The 22,764-nt window shown below is 40.1% G+C and overlaps 3 protein-coding genes across 4 annotated transcripts; all 3 read right to left on the bottom strand.

The window, feature by feature from the left end:
- Positions 1 to 2,249: 2,249 nt before the first annotated feature.
- On the bottom strand, positions 2,250 to 3,207 carry LOC104434321 ((+)-cis,cis-nepetalactol synthase NEPS3). Its single transcript, XM_010047268.3, has one exon. The coding sequence runs from the start codon at positions 3,148 to 3,150 to the stop codon at positions 2,374 to 2,376; it is 777 nt and encodes a 258-aa protein (XP_010045570.2). The 5' UTR covers positions 3,151 to 3,207; the 3' UTR covers positions 2,250 to 2,373.
- A 3,589-nt stretch (positions 3,208 to 6,796) lies between these two features.
- LOC120290140 (LRR receptor-like serine/threonine-protein kinase FEI 2) lies at positions 6,797 to 11,835 on the bottom strand. The gene is made up of 13 exons (XM_039305837.1): positions 11,494 to 11,835; positions 11,058 to 11,190; positions 10,884 to 10,955; positions 10,728 to 10,799; positions 10,557 to 10,628; positions 10,335 to 10,406; positions 10,164 to 10,235; positions 9,513 to 9,619; positions 9,226 to 9,399; positions 8,813 to 9,145; positions 8,389 to 8,640; positions 7,433 to 7,566; positions 6,797 to 7,335 (listed from the first exon to the last, which is right to left on the bottom strand). The coding sequence occupies exons 1-13, from the start codon at positions 11,573 to 11,575 to the stop codon at positions 7,111 to 7,113; spliced, it is 1,800 nt and encodes a 599-aa protein (XP_039161771.1). The 5' UTR covers positions 11,576 to 11,835; the 3' UTR covers positions 6,797 to 7,110.
- Positions 11,836 to 16,114: 4,279 nt separating this feature from the next.
- On the bottom strand, positions 16,115 to 18,401 carry LOC104418948 (UDP-glycosyltransferase 87A1). 2 transcript variants are annotated; one of them, XM_018867142.2, is made up of 3 exons: positions 17,773 to 18,401; positions 16,230 to 17,154; positions 16,115 to 16,162 (listed from the first exon to the last, which is right to left on the bottom strand). In XM_018867142.2, exons 1-2 carry the CDS (start codon positions 18,254 to 18,256, stop codon positions 16,265 to 16,267), a joined length of 1,374 nt encoding a protein of 457 aa, XP_018722687.2. In that variant the 5' UTR covers positions 18,257 to 18,401; the 3' UTR covers positions 16,115 to 16,162; positions 16,230 to 16,264. The 2 variants fall into 2 exon arrangements, with proteins under 2 accessions (XP_018722687.2, XP_039161084.1); XM_039305150.1 differs by having other exon boundaries at positions 16,152 to 17,154.
- Positions 18,402 to 22,764: the final 4,363 nt, after the last annotated feature.

The raw sequence follows: 22,764 nt of genomic DNA, 5'->3' as shown, positions 1-22,764 counted from the left end.
CTTCGTTGGTGCTCCACGCTGCACCACCGCGCCCGCACCACCACGTCCGCCTCACTCGCAGCAATCGCATCGCTTGCAACCCAACGCCGAGCCGCCGCCTACAACCTGTCCCTTGCAAATACCACCACGACTCCGCCCTCAGCCCGTCACCAGGTGCCTATGCCCGAACATCGTCATTCCACCTTAACCCCGTGAAGCCGTTGTTGCCCGACGCTACTACTCTCCACCACCCAAGTCGACGCCGTCGCTGTAGCCCACAGCAACTTGTGTCGCCTTGTGGTGGCCCGACGAGGCCGAGCCTCACCAATGGTTGGGCGAGCTCAGCCTCACCAAATCTAGGTGAGCTTGAGCTCGCCCAGCCAAGGCGAGGGGCTAGTGCCAGGGGCCTCGCCAGGGGTTGGCGAAATCGCCGACCCTCAACGGCCGGTCGCCGGTCATGGCTGAGGCCGACGACCAGCCAAAGAAAAAGAAGAAGAAAAAAAGAAAGAGAAAGAAAATTATTTATCGGAAGTGTTCCCAAGAATAAGAAATAACTTTTTCTTGTTTTTGTTTCTTGTTTCGTTCCAAATTTGTCTTTTGAGAACAAAAATATAAACAAATTTGTTTTTATTCTTTTTTGTTCTCCGGAATAAAAGAACAAATTATGTTCCATGGAACAAAAAAAACACAAACAAACAACCCTTTAGGCTACTACAGTGGACGTGAGAAACAAGCAAAGAAAAGTCCACAAGATTCCTAAAAGATATCTTGTCCTTCGGCAGCAGTGAAAGTGTGGAGAGCACTAAACATAGGAGAAATTATTGCATAGACCGGGCCCTCCATATCATTATCGATGCGAGTCCGTTCGAAAAATTATTGGATATCCTAATGGTGACAATACATTTTTAAACAATTCATTCAGTGAACATATTTGACCGCACCCGCCAGAGATGAAACGCCTCAACATGTCTACTCCTCTCTCTCTTTTCGAAGGTCCCTCTTGCATTGCAAAGAGCAAAGCACTCTCCCTCTCTGTCCTTTTCTGTGCAATATTTTCTCCTCGGGATGAGAGAGCGAGAGGAAGAGCTTGGCCATGGTGGAAACCATGGAAGCCCCCTAGGGCAAAACCCTAAAGCGCATTGACAATTGCGGATAGAGCAACATTAGAAATCAAAATTGCATAGTGAGAGTAAGGGTGTGCATGACAAAATTTCTAGAATGGAAATTGATTTCGACAAGAAATTGATTTCTCAATTTATATTTTAGAAACTGAGAAGTTAAAAATTTTAGTTTCGATTTCTTCTTCAAATCTATTTCTAGAATAGAAATCTGTTCCGGAAATAGAAAAATCAAATTACGTTACCAAATAGATTTCTATTCCAAATCGTTCTTGAAAAATAGAGAAACGGAGAAATATAAATTTTATCATGTGTGCCCTAAGAGATCGAGACCTCCTACAAATGGAAGGACTGGAGGAAAACAAAAATCTAATCGGACGGAGACGATAGTCAAAGATGGACAGCTGCCGCAATGGCTGACAACCGCCAAGGTCAAAGATGAAAAGGAAGGAAAGGACGAAAAAGGAAAAAAATTAAAACTCGATTAAAAAAACATAAAAATAAAATTAAAATGTGTTTGGTGAAAGAAAGTAAAGTGAAATAAGTTATAGAAAATGATTTTTACTTTAAAAAGTGGAAAATATTTTCCTTACTTTTGAATGTATTTTTCTAGTAGCGAATACGTTTTCCCGACTATTCATTTTCCGTAAAACAAATGTCAAAAAATCCTAGAAACGTTTTCTTGGAAATTATCTTCCTTGAAACGAACGGAGTTTAAATGATATGATAGACCGGCCTTAACAAGTGAACCATATTCGATATTTATGCATGTTATCTGGTGTATAATTCATAATATACTTTTATTTAGGGGGATAGGGAGGGGGAGAATATTGAATATATGGTTTCCGTTCTCTAGCATCTGGTCATTACCCTAGAGGACGGGTAATGTGTGCATGCATCGGGTCTGCATTCAAACATGTGGGATTCGAGTTGTTTCGAGACATGTTATCGATGTACCTGAAGAATATTTTCCTTGTGTCGATCTACCTGATGTTTCAGCAAACATTTTATGAAGTACAAAAAATCTCCGAGTAGTATTTGCTCTCTTGCGCATAGAAATGGTAAAATAGTAGGTAAACATGAAGTTATTATTTTACTTTTGATCATCCAAGAGAAATTCATTTCAGTCATGACCCTTTGTCGCACGAAGCTATAGCTAGAAACACCTATAACCTATAACATCATATCATGAGAACTTCCTCCGAGTTACAGTTTTATTTCGTTGTGCCAAAGCTGAAAATATAAACTCGAAAACCTATTTTGTTGCAAGCGCTAGCTAAACCGTGTTAAACCCTCCATCGACGACCAGGTTGTGGCCATTCACGAATTCGGAATCTTCAGAAGCAAGAAACACCACAGCATCAGCTACGTGCTTCGCTTTCAAAACTCCTTTTAAGCTCGAATTAGGCTCGAAGATTCTCTCGATTTCCTCTTCACTCTTGCCAAGCTTGTTGCAGACCAGTGGCGTTGCGATCCCTCCAGGCGACACGCAGTTCACGCGTATACCGAGTGCTCCGAGTTGCTTGCTTGCCGACCTCACCAAGCCCAGCACCGCATGCTTAGACATGGTATAGTCTATGAACTCGTCACTCCCGATGGTCGCAGCAACGCTCGCTGTGCAAATTATGCTTCCCTTTATGTCCTTATCCACCATTGCGCGGGCGCTGTGCTTAACACACGAGGCCATGCCTTTGACATTAATGGCAAAAAGGCGCTCAAAGGCCGGTATGTCGAAATCAAGAATGTCTTGTTTGACGGAATTTATCACTCCTGCATTGCTGAACATGATATCCAGCTTACCATACAATTGAAGGGTCGACTGTACTAAGGATATCACCTGTTGCTCGTCTGCGACATCGCAGCGAATGTAGGTGCAGCAGGGGGAGCCAATCGATTCTACGAGGGCTCGGCCCTTTTCATCCTGGATGTCAGCGATCACGACTTTTGCACCATGACTGGAGAAACAGCGAGCCGTTTCCTCACCGATGCCACTTGCACCGCCAGTTACAATGGCTACTTTCCCCTCAAGTTTTTTCAAGGCAGAGCTCGTCATCCCTTTTCCCTCAGCGAAGCCGGAACAAAATGGAAGTACAAATGATGACTTGCCGAATTCTGCCCTTATTTCAGTTATGATGCCTGAAGGAAAACAAATCTCTAGTTATAAGCTAGCAATGCTTGTCCAACAAGAAATTTTTTTTCTTTTTCAAACTTCAGCAAATTCCAGGGAACTTACTAAGAGAAATCTTCAAACTTTAGAATTTTCCGTGGCTGCTATTTTTTATGAAGCATTGATGCTGACTGTCCACCTAATAAAACTCAAAGTTTCACCTGGAGCCGCCTACTATCAGCTCCAGTCCATGACTTTTCAACAGATATGAATAAAAGAAGAAAAAAAGCGGGAAAAAGGACTCCCAGCTTTTTCCTCATCAAATTGGCTTCTTTGGTCTATATATCGAGAGAGGAAATTGCAAAACTTTTGGCTTGATTTGTTTCCTAAGAGACGTGACATTTTACAATATATTTTCTAGAAATTCATTTTTTAGAAAAATAACAACATTTTTCAATGTTTGGCTCAATTTTCACAACTGAAAAATATATCAATGAGGAAAATAACAACAAATTTCAAAAGTGACATGCACTATTTGTGTGATACAACGAATACACATGTTATATCAAATAATTTTTCTGAGCGTCAACGACCTCATTCTCGAGCTCGAGCATTAACATTACAACAAATGGGATTTGATTGAATTTTATTTTAAAAATAGAACTCGAATCCACCACATACAAGGATGCGAAAGCATGTATCAATCAATACATTAGCTTCCAAGTAGGGGGTGTTAATGGGTCGGGTGGGCTTTCTATGATACCTAACCCAACCCGAAACACTACAAGAGTGTTTGACCTAACCTGAGATGAAGTTCAAATAACCCAAGCAATTAGGTTGGATTGGATCGTGTTTAAGGTTTTTAAGATTAAAATGTGTTAAAATATATCTCGAATTTGAGTCCAATGTCAAATTCCGAATATTCAAAATTGGATATGTTGCGGACATTCGAAATTGAGCAAAGAATATCCGAATATCAACTTCCCAAAATTTGAATGTACGTTGGAGAATTTGACTACTAAAATAGGAAAGTCCAACTTTGACCTGGACTTGGATTTTGTTTAAAATACATGAAGATATGTTTTCGTTGAAATCGGCAAGTTAACTGCAAAAGAAAAGTCCAACCTTTTACTTCTGTTGATCGAATCCTGGTTGATTCGTCTTCCCTTGTGCATGGAATTCTTTGGTGGTGGATTATATTATTCTTCTTAAGGCTTGTTCGTGGGTAGCTGTTGATCAATGAAGAATTGGTCTCGAAGCATCGTCTCATCTTCGAGTGTTTGGAAGGGACTTTTTTCTTTGTCGTTCTTGTCCGTAAATTACATCCAAGAAGATTTAGTGTTCAAGCCAATTAAATCTTGTGGTAAGATTGGCGTGTAATTCATTCGTGAGATTGAAAGATTATTTCTTGAGAAATTTCGAAGCTAAACACTAAGTGCATTATTAGGTGTAATTGGGGCTTAGGAAACACCGAGAGTGTTTAAGTGACTCGAGTGTATAATCTCCTCGTATCGCTTGATCTATAGTGAAATTCGCTCTTCTTGCTCTCCCCCGTGGACATAGGTCTTTACAACCGAATCACGTAAATCCGGTGTTCAATTTTTTTTTTCTTTTGTCTATATTATTGTTCAATCTCTCGTTTTCGCAACAAAATGAACATGTTTTTCACAATCACTTAAGGGTTTAAGATGTTATAATAATAGGATCTTTCAATCATATAAACATGAGATCAAATTGATAAATATAGCGTGCTCGAATCAAAGGAAGTCATTATTGATCCAATGAGAGAGGTGTCTTTCCTTCAATATGAATCTTCACCATTCACCTCTATAAATGAAGGGATCTATGTTTAAAACCAGGGAAAACCAGGTCAGTTGTAGTAGGTATGTTATCCCACAGTAGGCAAACCACATGTTTAAGTCATTCAGGATTTGCTTTTTAGCTGTGGACTACCTAGAGATTTGATTTATAGCATAAACATATACAATGATGCCAGAATGATATCATTTCTAACTAGCCAAGCTACATTCCTTAAAGGATCCCATTAGCAATTTTATGGAAAATAGCATAAGCCTGATAAGTGGATGCCAACATTTTCCACCAAAGAGAGACCTTATATAGAGGGAGCGATGGGACCAACCCTAAGGCTATCAAATCTCAACTGTCCATCAAGATTCAGGATATGGATTCTACATGAGATATGGCTCATGATATATTTAATTAAATTCAACTCATGTCAAATGTTAAATAATAGACCTGATAAGCCACATAAATGGGTTGGGGCTTGCCAAGTCCAACATAAGAATCACACATCTCAATTAAGGCAAAACTTAGTGTTATTGCCTATGCTTGTTTCACTCTTTTTTTTTTCATTTCTCAAACTCCTGTTGAGTCCATAGATTTATTAGAATGCCTAACCAAAAGTTCTTAACACAATAGCTACTTGATCATGTACTTTCACGTTGTTGAAGGGTAGTTTAGTCTTCTTCTATTGAAGGGTAGTTTAGTCTTTTTCATTGTTGGTGAACCATAATGCTCACTATATATATATATATATATATATATATATATATATATATATATATATATATTGATGTAATCCGTAATTATGAAAATAATGATTTCTTATCTTCTATTCACATGGAATCAAAGCTGGAAGTCTTCAGCTCAAATCTTTCTAGGCCCAATTTACCTCTCCAATTAAATATATCCACACTTAGTATTAGGCAAAAATATCAGAGTAAGCTGGATATCAATGATCACAACACATTTACCATGATTAACGAATTGACAAGTGTCCTCAGCAATGCCACTCAGCCGGTTATGATGGCTACTTTTCCACCGAGCTTTTTCAATGCATGGTCTATCATCCTTTCCCTACGCAAAGGTTGAGATAAAGGATGGACCCATAAATGGTTTTCTGAGTTATATCAGGGAGATGGAGATCCCCTTCATACATAAAACTAGAGAGAATTCAGATGGAGGCTGGTTTTTTCATTGATTAATATGTTTGGAAAAAATAAAATGAGTTCCTAGTGTTAGGTTAGCAATGCCAGCTCAATAAGAAAGTTTTTCAAAACCCGGATGAATCTCAATTGACTTTTACTTGACCAAATCTTCTACAATTCTTATGAACAGTCTTTTCCATCACCTTATTAGTGAGAGGTCACCAGCCAACATTTACTTCGGGAGAAAATGCATGTTAGCCTCTGATATACATCATTCTGAACCCATACAACAGAGTATAAAATTTCATGCTGCTGCCACTGAGAAACTGGAAAGGCTAGAAATGTCACTATTTCAGCAATGGCATAGAGAAAGAAACATTGCTTTCATTTGGTGCTGCTCAAGTGATATAATAGTGAAATCTTTGGTCAGAGATTTTAGGATGCAGAGCATATTAACGTTGATATCTTTTCCACTGCTTCAAATTACCCTAAAAGCTAACTCTGCCGTTAATCAACATCACCAGAGAGGAAGATGGCTTCTGTCATTTTGAGGCCAATTGTTAGATATTTGCCACTCAATTGTAGTACAAAATATTTTCAATTTATCAGCAATCAACATCAAAAGGGACACTGCAACCGATAAATAATCAAACAATGAGAATTGGTGTGGGCAAGTCAACCTTCAAAAATTGATGAAGGAATCAAGCCACCTTTGGAAAGGCAGCAATCCTTCTGCTAGACAGACTTTCCATATTGTTTCCATATCCTCGAGGAAACAAAGAGAAATTGTACATCCAAACCAACCATTGCAAGGAATCATACCCTAGACAGCATCTAAGAACATAATTTACAGGCCCCAAAGAGAGGGGAAAATTGATGACAGCGAAACATTCCAAGCAAGTTGTTACATTCTAGCATGATAATGATGGCAAGAAGCGACAATCATCTGACTCCTCATTCAACAATAGTCAGATTGTGACTCGTAGAAGTCGCTGGGGCAAGGTGACATAACCTCTTGCTCGAGCAACTGCAACACCTGGTTCATTGATGGCCGTTCATCTGGGATTGCATCGGTACATTTAGCAGCTATATCAAGAATTGCTTCTACAGTTTCAGCATCAGCACCAGAGCATCTCTTATCCAAGACATCTTCCAGCCTGTTCTCTCTCAATAGGGTGTTCATCTGCAAATGACAACACATTACTATCTACACTTGACACAGTAGTAAGAAGTAGTCTTTTCTCGAGTTTTTGGACAAAGAAGGTATCAAGAAAGCTCACCCATCCAACAACATTCAAGCCTTTCTTCACAAAACATGGATCGGTCGGTCTCTTTCCAGTTACAATCTCCAACAACAGAACTCCAAAGCTATACACATCTGACTTCTCAGTAGCTATTCCACTTTGAAGATACTCTGCTTGCCAAATGATCACAACCTAACTGGTGAGAGTTTGTCAAAAGAAGCGCTAAGCATATATTGCACTAACTAGAAAACCTTGACAATCAAATTATCACATAATTTTACTTTTACATGCACTTTAAGATTCCACTTTCCAGCTGATAGTGACAGCCTAAATTCAGAAAGCAAAATAAAACTAAGCAAGCAATAGCACAAACAAGAGTTAACAATATGCAGGATTCTGCTGCTAATTATGAAACAAAATGTCATGGGACTAAATCAGCAGGAACTTAGCCACAATTCATTTTCAATGGGCCTTACCGTACAACAATCACTTCATCCCATGCTATGTCAATGTGAGCATTAATTACTAGAAGAATCAGATACTTGCTCATCCCATGTCCGTTGTATGAGAACTAACTCAGCAAGGTGTGTTCAGAAGATCTTGTAAGCATTCCAATTAAACTATTCACGGAGAATTAGTTGACAAATAGAGGCATCACCAAACTACCAGAATAATTAGGGGCACCGTCATGTTGTTATCTAAAAGTTATTACTGGACAAAGTCCAGTTTAGGCCAACTTGGCAGAAAATCACTGAAGCATGCAACAAAAGATACAGAAGATATATACGATTGCTTGATGTAACCATGGAAATAATGCCGTTTAGGCAGTGCCAATTTCCACAGTCCGGCATTTCATGTCTGATGTCTATGTGGAAAAAGATGCATGATAAGATACATACTAAAGTGCGTATCATCTGCGCCATAGAAAAAAAGGCCGAACTAATAAGTTCTTTAGTTATTCGAAAGGAGGAAAACGAAGCAGAGACACTAACCAGGCGCAAGATAACCAAAAGTGCCAGCAACTACAGTTGTAACATGTGCTTCTTCATCTACCAGAAGCTTGGCAAGTCCAAAATCAGAGACATGGGGCTCCAAGTTTTCATCTAAAAGAATGTTGCTGGACTTTATATCACGATGCACAATCTTAGGACAGCAGTCATGGTGCAGATATGCAAGCCCTCGAGCTGAACCTAAAGCAATTTTCAGTCGAGAACTCCAGTTCAAGGGTCGCGCTTCCCCATGCACTGGGACAGAAAAAATTAGAGGGATGGAGAGGAGACAAATCAATTGACAAAAGGACAAACAACATAAGTCCTGAAGAATAGCTAAAAATGCACCCTTCACCGCCTAATTGTTTCTGAATATGGCTTGGAGAAGACAGTGATTAAGTTTTGAGGTCTAGGAAATGACACATACCATGCAAGAGATCGTCTAAGCTTCCCATGGCTAAATAATCATAGATGAGAAGTTTTGTTGCAGGGAGCCTGCAGTATCCACGCAGGTTCACTAGATTTATGTGCTTGATGCTGCCCAGTATCTCTAACTCCCTTTCAAATCCTTGATCAGATCCTTCGCGATTTCTGTCAATCCTTTTCACAGCAAATGTCCCACAATCATTCATTACCATTCTGTACACAATGCCAAATCCTCCAGATCCCACCACATCCTCTTCATCAAGAGACTCAAGCTTCTCTATTAGTTCGCACGAGGGATATGGAAGATCTCCATGGAAAGTAATAAGCTTCGTGCCTGTAGAAGAAGGACGTTTTAGTACAGCAAGAAGTTACATAGAAATGGCATACATCGAATTTCAAGATATCGGATCTCACTTGCTTCTGGTTCGACTTGTTTTTTGACTTCTTTATATCTCTTTGCTGCCCTTTCCTTCTTTGTTAGCAAACAAACCCATAGGAAAGCCAAGAGCATGACAAGTGCAAGACCCATCATGGACATGGCACCAATCAAAACTCCTTTGATGTAATGCGAAGATCGCTTAGCAGGGACTGCAATTAAACCGAGTAAGTTACGCATTAATACCTTGCAGTATTAACATATTCTTATGGAAGTAACATATCTCTTCCTCCTAAAGTGCTATTAATCACTCTATGAATGTTACCGGATGCTTCGTCACTCTCAGCATGCGGCAGCACCGCAGGAAATCCCATCGAGGTTCGACATTGCTTCTGCACTTGTTGGCCACAAAGATCTAAATTTCCAGTAAATCTGCAAAAGATAAAGCACAGTTTGAGAACCGTGTTTCAATGGATGGAGTCTAAAGCTTATAAATGGCTGACCAAGGTCAACCCAGGCAGAGCACTGAGTATCATGGGCATATATCTGCATTTGTATGTATAATTTTCATGTCCACCATATTTAGTGATGGTAATTATGTGAGGTGAAACCACATTGTAAAAATCCACAGTTAACTCAATTTCCATTGCTTGGATAGAACAGAAAAGCATCTCCATTACCATGCATAATAAATGCCGCTAATTTCCATCCTAGTTGAGCTGCAGAACACACCTCCACTTCAAAGTAATTACCCTGAATCTTATTCACACAATGTTCATTGCCGCTAATTTCAAGTACATTATTACCCACTCATTCATTTCCTTTATTGCAAACAGTGTGAGGTACTTGACCCATCATTGCAGAAGAGGGTATAAGAGATTATTTTGACTTGGTAACTGCATGCGCTTGCTTAGAAGACAATACTTCTCAAATGAACGATAATTAGCTTGTCTGAGACTCTGGTCTGGTTACTTACGAACTGCGTTTAAAAGTGCTAAGGACTCCAACATCAGGGATTTCACCTGAGAAGAAGTTGGATGACAAGTTCCTGAAAATCAATTGGTATTAAGCACCAGTTAGAATTACCAACGTGGGAATTGCAATTGGAAACTCGAGGAAGTTGCATGGTCATTATGAATGAACGTACAAGCTTTGAAGTCGTGTGAGACGTCCAAGAGAGGAAGGTATGGCTCCCTTGAGAGAATTGCTTGATAAATCCCTACACCCAAATCTTATGGTCAGAACAATATTTGGATATTAATGAATTTAGCATGTATGCGGTTGAGGAGTGAATCAAACTCGTCATGCCTCCTCAAAAATGGCAGAAATAGACCAAAATAGAATAACCAACAAGAGACAGAAAGTTTACAGGATGCTGAGAGACGAGAGGTTCCCAATGGCCGACGGAATGCCTCCTTGAAGATAATTAGCTCGCAAGTACCTAAATAATGAAATGACAGAAGCATCAATCATAGCAGAGAGTGAAGTATGCAAGAAACCGTGAAACTTCACAACTCAGAAAAAGACATGTTGCGCTTACAATGCTCTAAGTTCTACACAGTTGGCAATCTCACTTGGAATGGTACCATGAAGGCTATTCGAGTGAAGTGCTCTGTCACAAAATAACATATTTCAGTGGTTTGAATTATTACTATTTCTTCGGCTCTTTAGAGACAATGGGCTCTATCAAACTCACAGTCTTTGCAGTCTGCTGAGCTTGCCAATGCTGGGAGATATAATCCCTCCTAATTGCTTGTAAGGAAGATTTCTGAAATGCCAGGATTCAAAAACACACATTAGACTTAGAAAGCGAGAATTCAAGAACTCGGATTCAACTACGCAAGTTAACAAGACGACTGATGCAAAGTACATGGCGCGGACTCTCTCGTCCGGATGGCAAGATATGCCGGTCCATTTGCAGGGAGATTGATCGGTCGCTTGCCAGTTGCTGAGCAAGTTCTGGGTGTCGTTCAGAGCGGCCTTGAATTCCAACAACGTAACACCTGGAAATCGAAGAAGAGACTGTAAACGTGTTCTCGCACCTAACCCGTTGCATAAAAACGCCAAAAGCACCAACAAATCAATGTCTTGGCCGCTCAAGATTCACGGCAAAAGTGGGCAATGCAAGGTGAAAACTGGAAAAAGAAAGAATCTTGAATATTCCCCTCCAAACAGACCCCCAAAGGGAACCTGGAATCACTAACTTCTCCCCCTTTTTCTTCCACTTTACCCAGCTCGGGGGGAAACCAAGAAAACGCAAGAAAGAAGCCCAAGAACGGAACCTCAGAGCAAAAACGGAGCCGTACCATCCTGAGTCAGAGCAAGAGCGCCGTCGCCGACGAGCACCGCCGCGAACGCCGCGGAGAAGAGACAAATGAGGAGCCCCATCCGCGTTTCTTGGTAGAGAAAATGGAGGAGGATCTCTCTCTTATCCGAGAAGCCTCGGCGGCCCTGTGGAGTGTTGTTGGAAAAGGGTCCCCTTCTTTTCCTTTCCTTTTTCTCTGTCTTGCTTTCCTCACAGAGAGAGAGAGAGAGAAAGAGGAGGGGGAGATTTCAAACTGCCATGATAGGAGGAGGGGGTGGAGTGGGAGGGGCGATGATGGGGGAGGATTACAATGTGGGGAAAAACTTTAATAATTGAAACCTAAAGCACGAAGTGAGAGAAAGAAGAGAGAGAGAGAGAGAGACAGAGGAGAGACAGGTTTTCTTGAATGTTTCCCTCCTCTTTTTATGAGCACTGGTACTGGCCACGCAGCAGCAGCAGCGAGAGAGAAGACAGAAAATATTTGAAAGTTTGCATCGACTGTCGCGCAGAAGCGGGTAGCCGTTGGTTGCCCCCATGACGAATTTTTAAAAAAAGAGAGAAAGAAAGAGAGGAGAAGAAGAAAATTAGTTTTTTTTAAAGCTTTTGTTTCATGCTTTTATATAATTATACCAAAATCACTAATGATTCACTATGCCATTTTTAATGCATCAACTTTTCTTCGAGTTATAACCCACATGATGGTTAGGCTTCATTACCTCATTGCTGAAAGAACAAATTCGAATCTTTGAATACTCATGACTTAAATGGGATCTTACTAAGCAAATCTCGAAAATTTACGTCTAAATAGCAGCTTGGGGTAAGGTCCTACCAGTGCTACCGAGAATTAGAGGATCATGTGATCCTCGAAGGATAATCTCCAACGGCCTCTCGCCATTAAAAAAAACATTTCTTTTAATTATTAGATTTTATTTTTGAGTAAATATGATACGTATCCAGAATGTTAGTTTTTCTTTATTTGAACAAAATCCAGAATGTTAGTTAACATGCTACTGCCATGTTTAATAAATAATAATATCTTGAGCAGTGAGTTATTATTAGCTCCCTTTAAGAAAGTACGGCAATTATGTTGTTGACCTTACGTCAACTTCACGTCATCGAAGAGGCGATTAGAGCTAAAATCGATTGGGGGATGGTCGACGTGGTTCAGTACTCCGGCTCGATTCGGCTTGATTCGAATATTTGAGGCTCCAATTATACTCTAATGAATTTTTAGTAAGCTCGAGCTCAACTTAATTAAAACATTCTAATTTCGATGTTCAACCTAACTTAACTCCATCAAACAATAAGTTTTACTCATAACTTGAACTAAACTTGAACTCAAGCACGAAAACTAGCAAATCTTAACAGGAAATGAGCCTGCGGTTTTAAAAGCGAGATAATCTTGCTAAGACACAACTAAATTGATCGAAACAACACTACTAGCTCCAAATTATTATGAATTGATATACTTTCATCCATTTTTAATAATCAATATATTAAAACCACATTAAAAGCATTCAAGTAACGATGAAAAGACTCAAAAGACGCAAATGAACTTGCCAATCGCATTCACCAATGCTATGCTTTTATTATTTTATCTCATAAGTAAGCTGAAAAAGTGGTTTCTCATTGTTTCTTTTAATTTTAAAATAAATCCAAAATGGATGATTTTGTTCCTGGGACTCTGGAATCTGGATATTGCTTTGACCTAATCTTCTACTAATTTTAAAATAAATATATATACCAAGTATTATTTTCGGCAATAGATGAGTCACTTTCGAAAGGTTTGCTTTGCTTTTTCTAAAAATAAAATCTTCAAAAGAAAAAACTTTGTCAGGTCTAAAAAGCCGGAGCATGTGCGCAGGATTTTCATACCGTACAGACAGACGAAGATCATAAGTCACAACAATGCCGGATGGTAAGAGCGAACTGTTTTTTTTTTTTTTTTTTTACCCTTTCATTTCACCTTGAATTGGGACCATTGCTTAAGTTGCAATTTTCCCGTGGGAGGGTCGGTTCCCACCTAAAAGTCAAATCAGCTGGTTCAAAAGAGCAATCAATCCCGAATTGGATGGTCTTATTTCTTAAAGAAATCAAAAAGTTCATCATAACATTCATGATTGTACATTTTAAACATAATAGTTGCTCTCGATTTATAATTGTGAGAGCATAATAGGAATTATGGTTCAAATCTTTGTGGGTGCAAACACAAATTTGTGTCTTCAAAAGGGAAACAAGCAGTTAGGTGCTTGCTTGATTCTTCTCGTGGAATAAGAAATCAAACAAGCCTAATGTTTGTTCCAAGTCCCTTAAATCAAGAATTGGACCAATTGCTCAAAATCAGCTAAAAGTACATTAGTTTGGCTAGTCTAGACAATTCTTGGGTCAAATAGGGTCCAATTGCAACCCTTATTGCAACACCACCAAAATTGATTGAAAGATGGAGTGCTTCTCCATGGTTAATACTTTATGCTATTTATAGGGGCAAAATTTAGTCAAGCTACTTGCGAAAAGCTCAGCTTCGATCACCAAACACTTGGAATCGACTAATTTGATTTTGAGTCGAGTGCAAATTACTCAAGTATTTTATTGAATCAAGTTTAGCTCCACGGACCGTGAGTCTAATTGGCATTCTCTAACATATACATGCATAGCGAGAAAAGTCTATATTAAACATGTAATTCTCAAATCAATGATCATTGACCTCATGAGCATCAAAGTTTGACAGGGAGTTATTTTATAATGATGCAAAGTCACGATTCAAAGCCTCCACTAATGAGCATCACAATAGTATCAACGACCTCATCATCACTCAGCTTGTTCCCATTCTCGATTTGCATTTTGCATTAGTTCATCCATCAAATCACTCCTCTCATTCTGCTTTCACTTCCTTCTCTCGAGCTCCGCCCCAACTATCTCTACCAGCTTCTTTCCACTCAGTATATCCATCATCATTACAACATCAAATGTTTGTCATTTGAACTAGGGGTATATACATGGCTATAGGGTAGAATCGAAAACCTAGTAGTCAAACCAGTTCAAGGTTCTAGAATATGTTAGATAAGTTCCAGGTTTTGGAAATTGGGGAATCTATTCTAATAAGCGAGTTCCAAGTTCCCAACTTGGAATAAGTCTTTCTGTTTTTTCTTGTTCTACGTCTTCACATGATCATGTGATATTCCATGGTATCCAATGATAAGTGCGTAATTTGAAACTACTAGTATAAGTTTCTATTTTCTATTGGTATTCATAAATGAGGCTTTTACTTTGTTAATATTTAGTAATCTCCACGTGTGTAAATATGAGTTATTATAAGTAAATTATAACAAATCATGGTCATAAGAGGTAATGATTCATTGCAATCATTTAATTAAAAGTACATGTGGAACTTGGGTAAACCTTGGAACCTATGAAAGGTAGGTTCTAGATTTCAAAAATTAGAAAACATATTCCGACAAGTAAATTCCAAATGAAACCTATACGGAACTTGAAACCGACCACCTTTAATTTGAATCAAGAAAGCATGCACCAATGGAAAAATGCAAGAAATCTTGTGCAACGAGACTGTTATGAGAAAGTAACAACAAGATTGTTATCCGCAAGTAGATATAAGCAGTTCAAGTGAGAAATAGGCTATTTATTTATATGCAATAATATATACCTACAAGGCATGGTGAAGGATGGTTAAAAAGAATCATTGCACGTGCATGGTTTAAGTGGTAATGCACATATCTAATTTTTAACATTGGTAAATGAATACATTTCATTAGTAGATGAGAGTTTTCATTTCATAATTGCGTGTGTAAAAAATATTCTACACGGGTAATATCACCCATATATATAGTTTTATATGATCTTGGATGATCTTAACCGTCCATACACGAGGGTTGGCAATGATTCGAGAGTTTCAACAATTAATAAAAGTGAATTGTCAAGCGATAAAGAGCAAAAAGTTAATCCAAACAAATAAAAGGCTATTTATATTTGTGAATTTCATTAACCCTAAAAGAAAGGTTGAAATGTTTAACATAAACTATTCAAAACATGCATATACCGGTTGGTTAAAAGTAAAGCATAAAGCAAGATAAAGGTATAAGCAAGATGATAAATAGATTCCTTAAAGGGCTGGGCTCTGAAACTGAGCAAGAGACCATTGAATAGGGGAAGGATCATCCTGAAATGGCCTGGCTCAATGCTCACACAGACCTTCCCAATGGATTGGAACATCATCTGTGAACATTTCAAATGAGTTTTGCAAGACAAGGAGTACATCTCATCGTGGCACAAAAAGATCATACGCCACATCTATAGAGCGGAGGACAGCGATAAAGCAAGGCCAGATGAGAAGAGCGTTCTTGTGGAGAGCTTTCGGCTAATCAATGGTGACAGTAATGAATTACTTGAGCTTGGTATGTTTGCAGGGCAGGGCGGAATACGTAGCGAAGTCCGCATCAAAATTGGCCGAGTGACCTCAATTGGTAAAATGTTAAAAGATTTAAAACTCAATTAGCAAAATGGAAAAATTTAGAATTAAATTAGCAAAAATGCAATAGGTTTAAGACTTTTCGCCCCCATCTGGTGACTAAATCCAATGAGCATTACAATACCTTTCATTCGAACTTTTCTCTTGAACAAAATGAACCCTATATGTCGACTAAATTCAAGGAGCATTACAATACCTTTCATTCAAACTTTTCTCTTGAACAAAATGAAATGTTTCTTTGGAAATACAAAGCGGACTTAAACCCACCGCACCAATTACTCAGATGGATTCATTCGGCCCTCGAAATATCTCCGATGAAGGCATCCAGATTCCGATCCGACGACCCACCTCTTGCGGCGGCCCGTCGACATGCCTCCCTTAGCTCTCTTGCTCTCTTCCTCATCTCTCTCCCCTCGCCACTTTCGGCATCCATCAGCTTCTTTACGAGCCGTGCAATCTCTTGCCGGGTGACTAAATTCTCGCCGCCGCCGCCGCCGCTGCCGTCTTCCTTCTTAACCCTCAACCCGATCTTCCAGTCCTCCGCGACCTGCTTGCTGTTGGGGACTTGGTCCATGAGCAAGGGACACGTCAGCATGGGAACCCCGGCGTAGATGGCCTCCAGCGCGGAATTCCACCCGCAGTGCGTCCAGAACCCGCCCACCGACGGGTGGCACAGCACCTTCAGCTGCTCGCACCAGGGCACCACCAGGCCCGCCGCGCCCTCCTCGCGCGCGCCCGCAACCGGCGACGTCTCCCCACGCGCCACCCACAGGAACCGCACGCCGCTGTCCCGCACCCCGGCCGCCATCTCCTCCATCTGAGCATCAGAGACCGAGAGGAAGCTCCCGAGAGAGACGTACAGGACCGACCCTATGGGCTGAGCGTCGAGCCACCGGAAATAAGCCGCGTCGCCGGCGCCGTCCCCATCGAGGAAGGGGATGGTGGGGCCGACGCAGTAGGCGGGCACGGAGAGCTGAGACCGGATGGCGTCCAAGGCCAGGGGTTCGAGCTCGGAGAAGGAGGTGGAGAGGAAGTAGTCGGCCTTGGAGGCCCCGGCGATGCACTCCAGAGCTTTGCCCAATAATAGCTGGCGCTGGTTTCCGAAGAAGATCGTAGGTAGATCCGCGATGCGGGTCCTGGCGACTCCTGGAATGTAGTCCACTTCCTCTTCTCCCCTCTCTGCCAAAACACAGAAAAGAAAAAAGGAAAGAGAAAACAGGCGAGTCAATCACTGGTTTCCCATTCAAGATTCAAGAAAAAATGACCTTAAACTCGGCCTATGCTTCCTGCGTTCCTTAGCAGTAGAAATCAGTCCAGGAGTGGTAAGGAGATTTCGTTTTCCCGGGCTATCGTGGACGACAGGCCAATCGAAACAACAAGTTGCACGAGCCCAGCCCATCCCCGATTTGGAAGATTACCCACGTGCACAGATCTAATCTCGGCATGACCAAACCACCGACCGCGCATCGAAAGGCGACCCCTTCTTGGACTTTAGCGTATTACAAAGAAGCGAAAATGGACTAGGCATGTACATATGTTTATCTGTTCTTTAGTAGGTTTCATTGATCTTTTCTGATGGTTTTTCTCGGGTTTACAATTAAAAATCTCCGCTAGAGTAAGTAACGTAAACGCCTCATCTTCTTCCTACAATCTGTGATATTGGGTTGTGTCGTGGCTGACACGGCTTCTCGGAAGCACCGCGTGTTGACCGTAATCATGTAAAGCAATCGCGCATGACTGAGATACTTTACTCCTTTGCATCCAATAATACTATGTTTCTCAAATATTTAGGCGCACCTGACAAGTCCACCGGAAAATGGCCCTTCTGCTGAAGCATCTCGAAATGATGAAACACCAAGAACACCGACGCTGACGTCGTCCAAAGCGTGGCCACCGGGATATTCCTCTGCTTGCCGACCCTAACCGCCCACGGCAAGTACGTGTCCGCTATGATAGCCGCCACCGGCAGCTCCAGCCTGTCCAGCAGCTGCTCCACCGGAGCTTCCAGCTTCGTGAAGATGGCTTCGAGGAAGGCAGGGAAGTTCTTGGCTCGATGGAGCTCCGACGGTAGGACATTGGGGACGGTGGCGAAGTGGACGTTAGCCGGTTTGGGCTCGGGGCCAATGAAGCCGAGCCACTCCTCCGTGACGACGAAGGTGATGAGGATGTCGGGCTTCTTGGAAACCAAGAGCTTGCAGAGGTTCATCATGGGGTTGATGTGGCCTCGGCCGGGGTAAGGCAAGGCCACCACGTGGCAACCCGAGGTCGGTTGTGATCCCATGTGAATCGGATGCTGGTCGAAGAGCGTCAAATGAGTGAAGGAGAAGCTGCCTGGACACTTGCAGAATTTTGCTCTCGACTACTTATGGTTGTAGGAAGAAGGATATAACTGCATAACATTAGGGTATGACCACAGCGACAAATGACGTATGTGCTTACGGCGCGGGGAGAAAATTGCAAAGGGTCTGTTTCATATGCCCTGCTTACATTATAAAGAAGGGGAAAAGCGAGTTTGAAAGAAAAAAAAAGAAACAGAATATATTTATATTTGTGTTACAGTTGGATTCTCTAATTAAACCTTTAGGAACATGACCATTTTGGGGCATGAGATGCAAAAAACTACATGTGGGTCTCCCGTTATACTTATGAGCTACTACAGTTGATGCAGTTATTTATATTATCAACAGGAATCCATCGAAAGCGCTAGATGAAGGACTACCATAAAAGCAATGATCAAGTAAAAAGATGATTATTCATATTTGAAAGTTTTTTATTGTATAGCATATGATTTGATTTATAGAGAAGATAGAAAGAAGCTTGATGCCAAGTCTCAAAAGTGCATCTTTATCGAATATGGTGACCATGAGAATGGCCATAGGCTTTGAGATTATGAAAATAACAAAATCATCTGCAATTGGAATGTGGTATTCCATGAAGAAAAAATGTACAATGATCGTCAAACAAAGCGTAAGGACCAAAATAAGTTGAGCTAGACACAATGCCTGTGAAGATAGTTCCACTAGATCAAAGTGCTCTCAAAGGGGATGTTCGAAATGAACGTATTATCAATGAAATAGGCAGTTCAAGAGAAATGTAGTGATATGGAGTAGACTTACGACCATGAAGTACCTATCTTGAGGAGGTCTACACATGTGAGAAAACTAAAGGTGATTTTTTTTCCATCAACAAACATTATTTTGAACCATATGTTATATATAGATTCGAGAGAATTGGAGACTTATAATAAGGCAAAGAAAGATGCATATCACGTATAGTAGGAGCATACTATGAAAGATAATGCTCATTACTTCAAAGCAAAACTTGAGGGTTATTTGAGTTGCCCACTGATAAAAGGGTTTGTTAAATAAATGGATGTACATGATAAAAAAAAATGAAGCAAATGACAATATCATATGCAACGCAAGAATTGTGATCAAAAGGGTTTTTCTAAAAAAAAAAGGATCAACTACTCTGAGATATCTTCATCAGTAATTAAATTGACATCAAATCAGAGTTGTGCTGATTATAGTTGCAATAAAGGATCTTCATCTCAAGTAGTTGAATGTGAAAATGGTGTTTATGTATGGTGACCTAGATGAAGAGTTATGCATGACACGGTCTAAAGGTTTTAAGGTCAAAGGTAAAGAACACATAGTATGTCACTTTAAGAAAAGCTTATATGATTTGAAGCAAGCTCCACGGCAATGGTACTTTAAGGTTGATGGTTTCATGGAAGAAAAGGATTTGCATATTACGAGGTTGATCATTGAGTTTATTTTCGCAAGTATGGTGACAGTGGTATCGTTTGTCTATCTTTATATGTGAATGACATACTAATGACTAGCTCCAATATGAAGAGAATCGCAAAAGTGAAGAAGATGTTGGCATCGCAAATTGCTATGAAAGATGTCGGAAAGGCCAAGAAGACTTTAGGTATAAAAAACATCAGGGATAGGAAAGTTAATAAATTATGGCTGATGTAGGAAGACTATGATGTAGGAAGACTATGTGAACGAGGTATTGAAGAGATTCAACATAAATAAGGCAAACTAGTTGCAATTCCTCATGCGAAGGAAAAATAAAAACAATTCAAGAAGAAGCAGGCAGTTCTGCGGGGGAAGAATGCTCAAAGAAGAAAGAATGAAGATCACAGCACGTTTGGCTGGGAGGAAAAGAGTTAAAGCCGAAGACTAAAGGGGAAATTGGGGGGCGGCTGGCAGCTTGGTTGAATACAAAGAGAGAAGAGAAGATAAGGCCACAAGAAGTGTCGGCCAAGAAGAGAAAGCAACATGTGAAGAAAGAGAGAAAAGGAGGAGAGAGAAAGAGACGTATTTGGATTGAATGGGCAAGGGACCCGCCAAGTCAAAGAGCAAGAAGAAAGACCCATGTGCATGAAACCGTCAACTAGGGGGAAGAATTGCGCGAGAGGGAGAGAGAAAAGAGAGAAGGGGAAAAATCAAACACAATTATATTTTTACTCAACTTTGTAACAAGAACAATTGATCACCAAGACCAATATCAACATCAACTTGCACAAATTGAAGTCTAATTGAAGACCAAGATAAGACGGTCCCTCTATCCCACAAATTTCCTTTAAATCCGAATTCTCTTTCATTTTTCTCGAAATCCGATTTTTTGAATAAATTTCTTCGATTGAGGTCCGATTAGTTGAGGAAAAAGTCCACGAAATTCCTTGTCACTAATTCACTCACCCCAGATGCTAAAAATCCCTTCAAATTGGCCAATCCAAATTTCTGTTCGTTTTCTAAATCGTTCGAATTGATTTGCCATAAAAATCCCGAACTCGCCGCAAATTTCTCGAAATATGAGTCAACATTCCTAAAATGACTCATGACATGACATAACTCCAAATTTCTAAATCGAATTCAAATTCACGTTTAATTTCAATCTGACACGATTTTAGCGTGACCTAGTCTACCGGGTAACTTTTATGAATTTTTTGTGCAATTGACTTGTGGTTGATTTTTTTCGAGCTACAATAAACCCACTCAACACATTGGCGACTCTCGATTGTCGTGAAGATCTCAATAATTAAAATACAGACACAAGGTACCAAAACAATAGAAAAATCGCCCATAGTGCTAGCCGACGAGAATTTTCCAATTTAGTGGAGTCACTCACGTTTAGTCACACATCTCGCCGAACCGACCTATCTCTTATCTCTAATCAATTTTTAACTATGCTTTGTAATGACCTCTAAAAATAAACACGATCGAGTAGTTGATTCCCGATCGAATTCTCAAATCTACTGCAGTAGCATTAAAATTTGGGATAAGTCTTTCAGAAAATGTCCTAAAACTTGCAAAAAGTACAATCAAGTTCTAAAACTTGTCAAAATGATTTAATTGAGTCCTAAAGTTAACACCGTTAGCCTTTTCCATTAAAAATGCTTACGTGGCATTTTAAATTATTTTTATTTTCAAGCTGGCTTTTTAAATTATTTTTTATTCATTTTTTTGAAAAAAATATATTTAAAAACTAAAATTCATTTTTAAAAAACTTTAAAAAAAAAAAAAAGGCGGAGGAGGCGCCGCCCATCGCCGAAGGGGCCGACGGTGATCGTTAATCGCTGCTCGACTAGGGCAAGGCCTCACTAGCACCAAGCGAGGGCTCACCGACCCCACGCAAGGGCTAGCGAGGGTCGCCTACCCTCACCCCGGTTGGGCGGCAGCCGGCAACCGTCGCTAACCCCTCCAAGGCAATGGGCAGGCCGCCTCCTCTCGCCCTCTTCTTCTTCTTTTTTTTTTTTTAACAGTTTTTTAAAAATGAATTTTAGTTTTTAAATATATTTTTAAAAAAAAATTGAATAAAAATTATTTTAAAAGCCAACTAAAAATAAAAATAATTTAAAATGCCAAGTCAACATTTTTAACGGAAAAAGCTAATGTTGTTAACTTTATGAATCAATTTAACCATTTTGACAAAATAAATCAAAGTTTTTTAATGGTTACTTGATAGAACATATAAAGGATATTGTCAAAGTTAGAAGACTTTTTATGTCCAAGTTTTGGAGCTTAAACGTTTGAAATCGTGAGAGAAATACCAAGAGAGTGACTTAGTGAGATAATGTGATCTACTACTAAGTGTTTGCACTCAGGTTGTAATCTCTTGTTGATTGCATAGTGGAATCTAGCCAAGAAGGCTGTTAGCGTGGGAGAGTGGACGTAGGCTTGGATTAAGCCGAACCACTATAAATCTTGTGTTCTTATTCTCTTCCCTAACTCCTTTATTTTGTTCATACTAGCACTCTCAATTGGTATCGAGCCAACTTTGCTCGGTTTATAAAAGTGTTTTTACTTTTGAGCTAAAGATTTTTATGGCTAGTATGTTGGCACCAGGACTTATGGAAGGGCAAAGCAACACAAGGCCACCATATTTTGATGGAAAGGAATACGATGTATGGAAGAACAAAATGAAAGCATTCCTAAGATCCAGAGATCTCTTACAATGGGATGTTGTGGAAAGAGGAATCAACCCCATTGATGCGTCTACATCAAATAAGAATGGCAAAGACAAAGAAACCAAACCCCCCGCTCTTATGTCTCGGACGGAGTTGTCCAAAAGAGAAGCGCTTGATGCAAAAGCTATTTATTCTTTATATTGCGCTTTTGTCTCTTGCTGAATATAACAGAATCTCTTCATGTGAAACAGCAAAAGAAGTTTGGGATAGACTTCATGTTACATATGAAGGGACCAATCGTGTAAAAGAGACAAAAGTAAACTTCTTGCTCGGCAAATATGAATCCTTCAAGATGAAGCAAGGAGAGT

The sequence above is a fragment of the Eucalyptus grandis genome, chromosome 2, assembly GCF_016545825.1.
Source record: "Eucalyptus grandis isolate ANBG69807.140 chromosome 2, ASM1654582v1, whole genome shotgun sequence".
Taxonomy (NCBI): Eukaryota; Viridiplantae; Streptophyta; class Magnoliopsida; order Myrtales; family Myrtaceae; genus Eucalyptus; species Eucalyptus grandis.
This window is presented reverse-complemented; position numbering and strand designations above follow the sequence as displayed.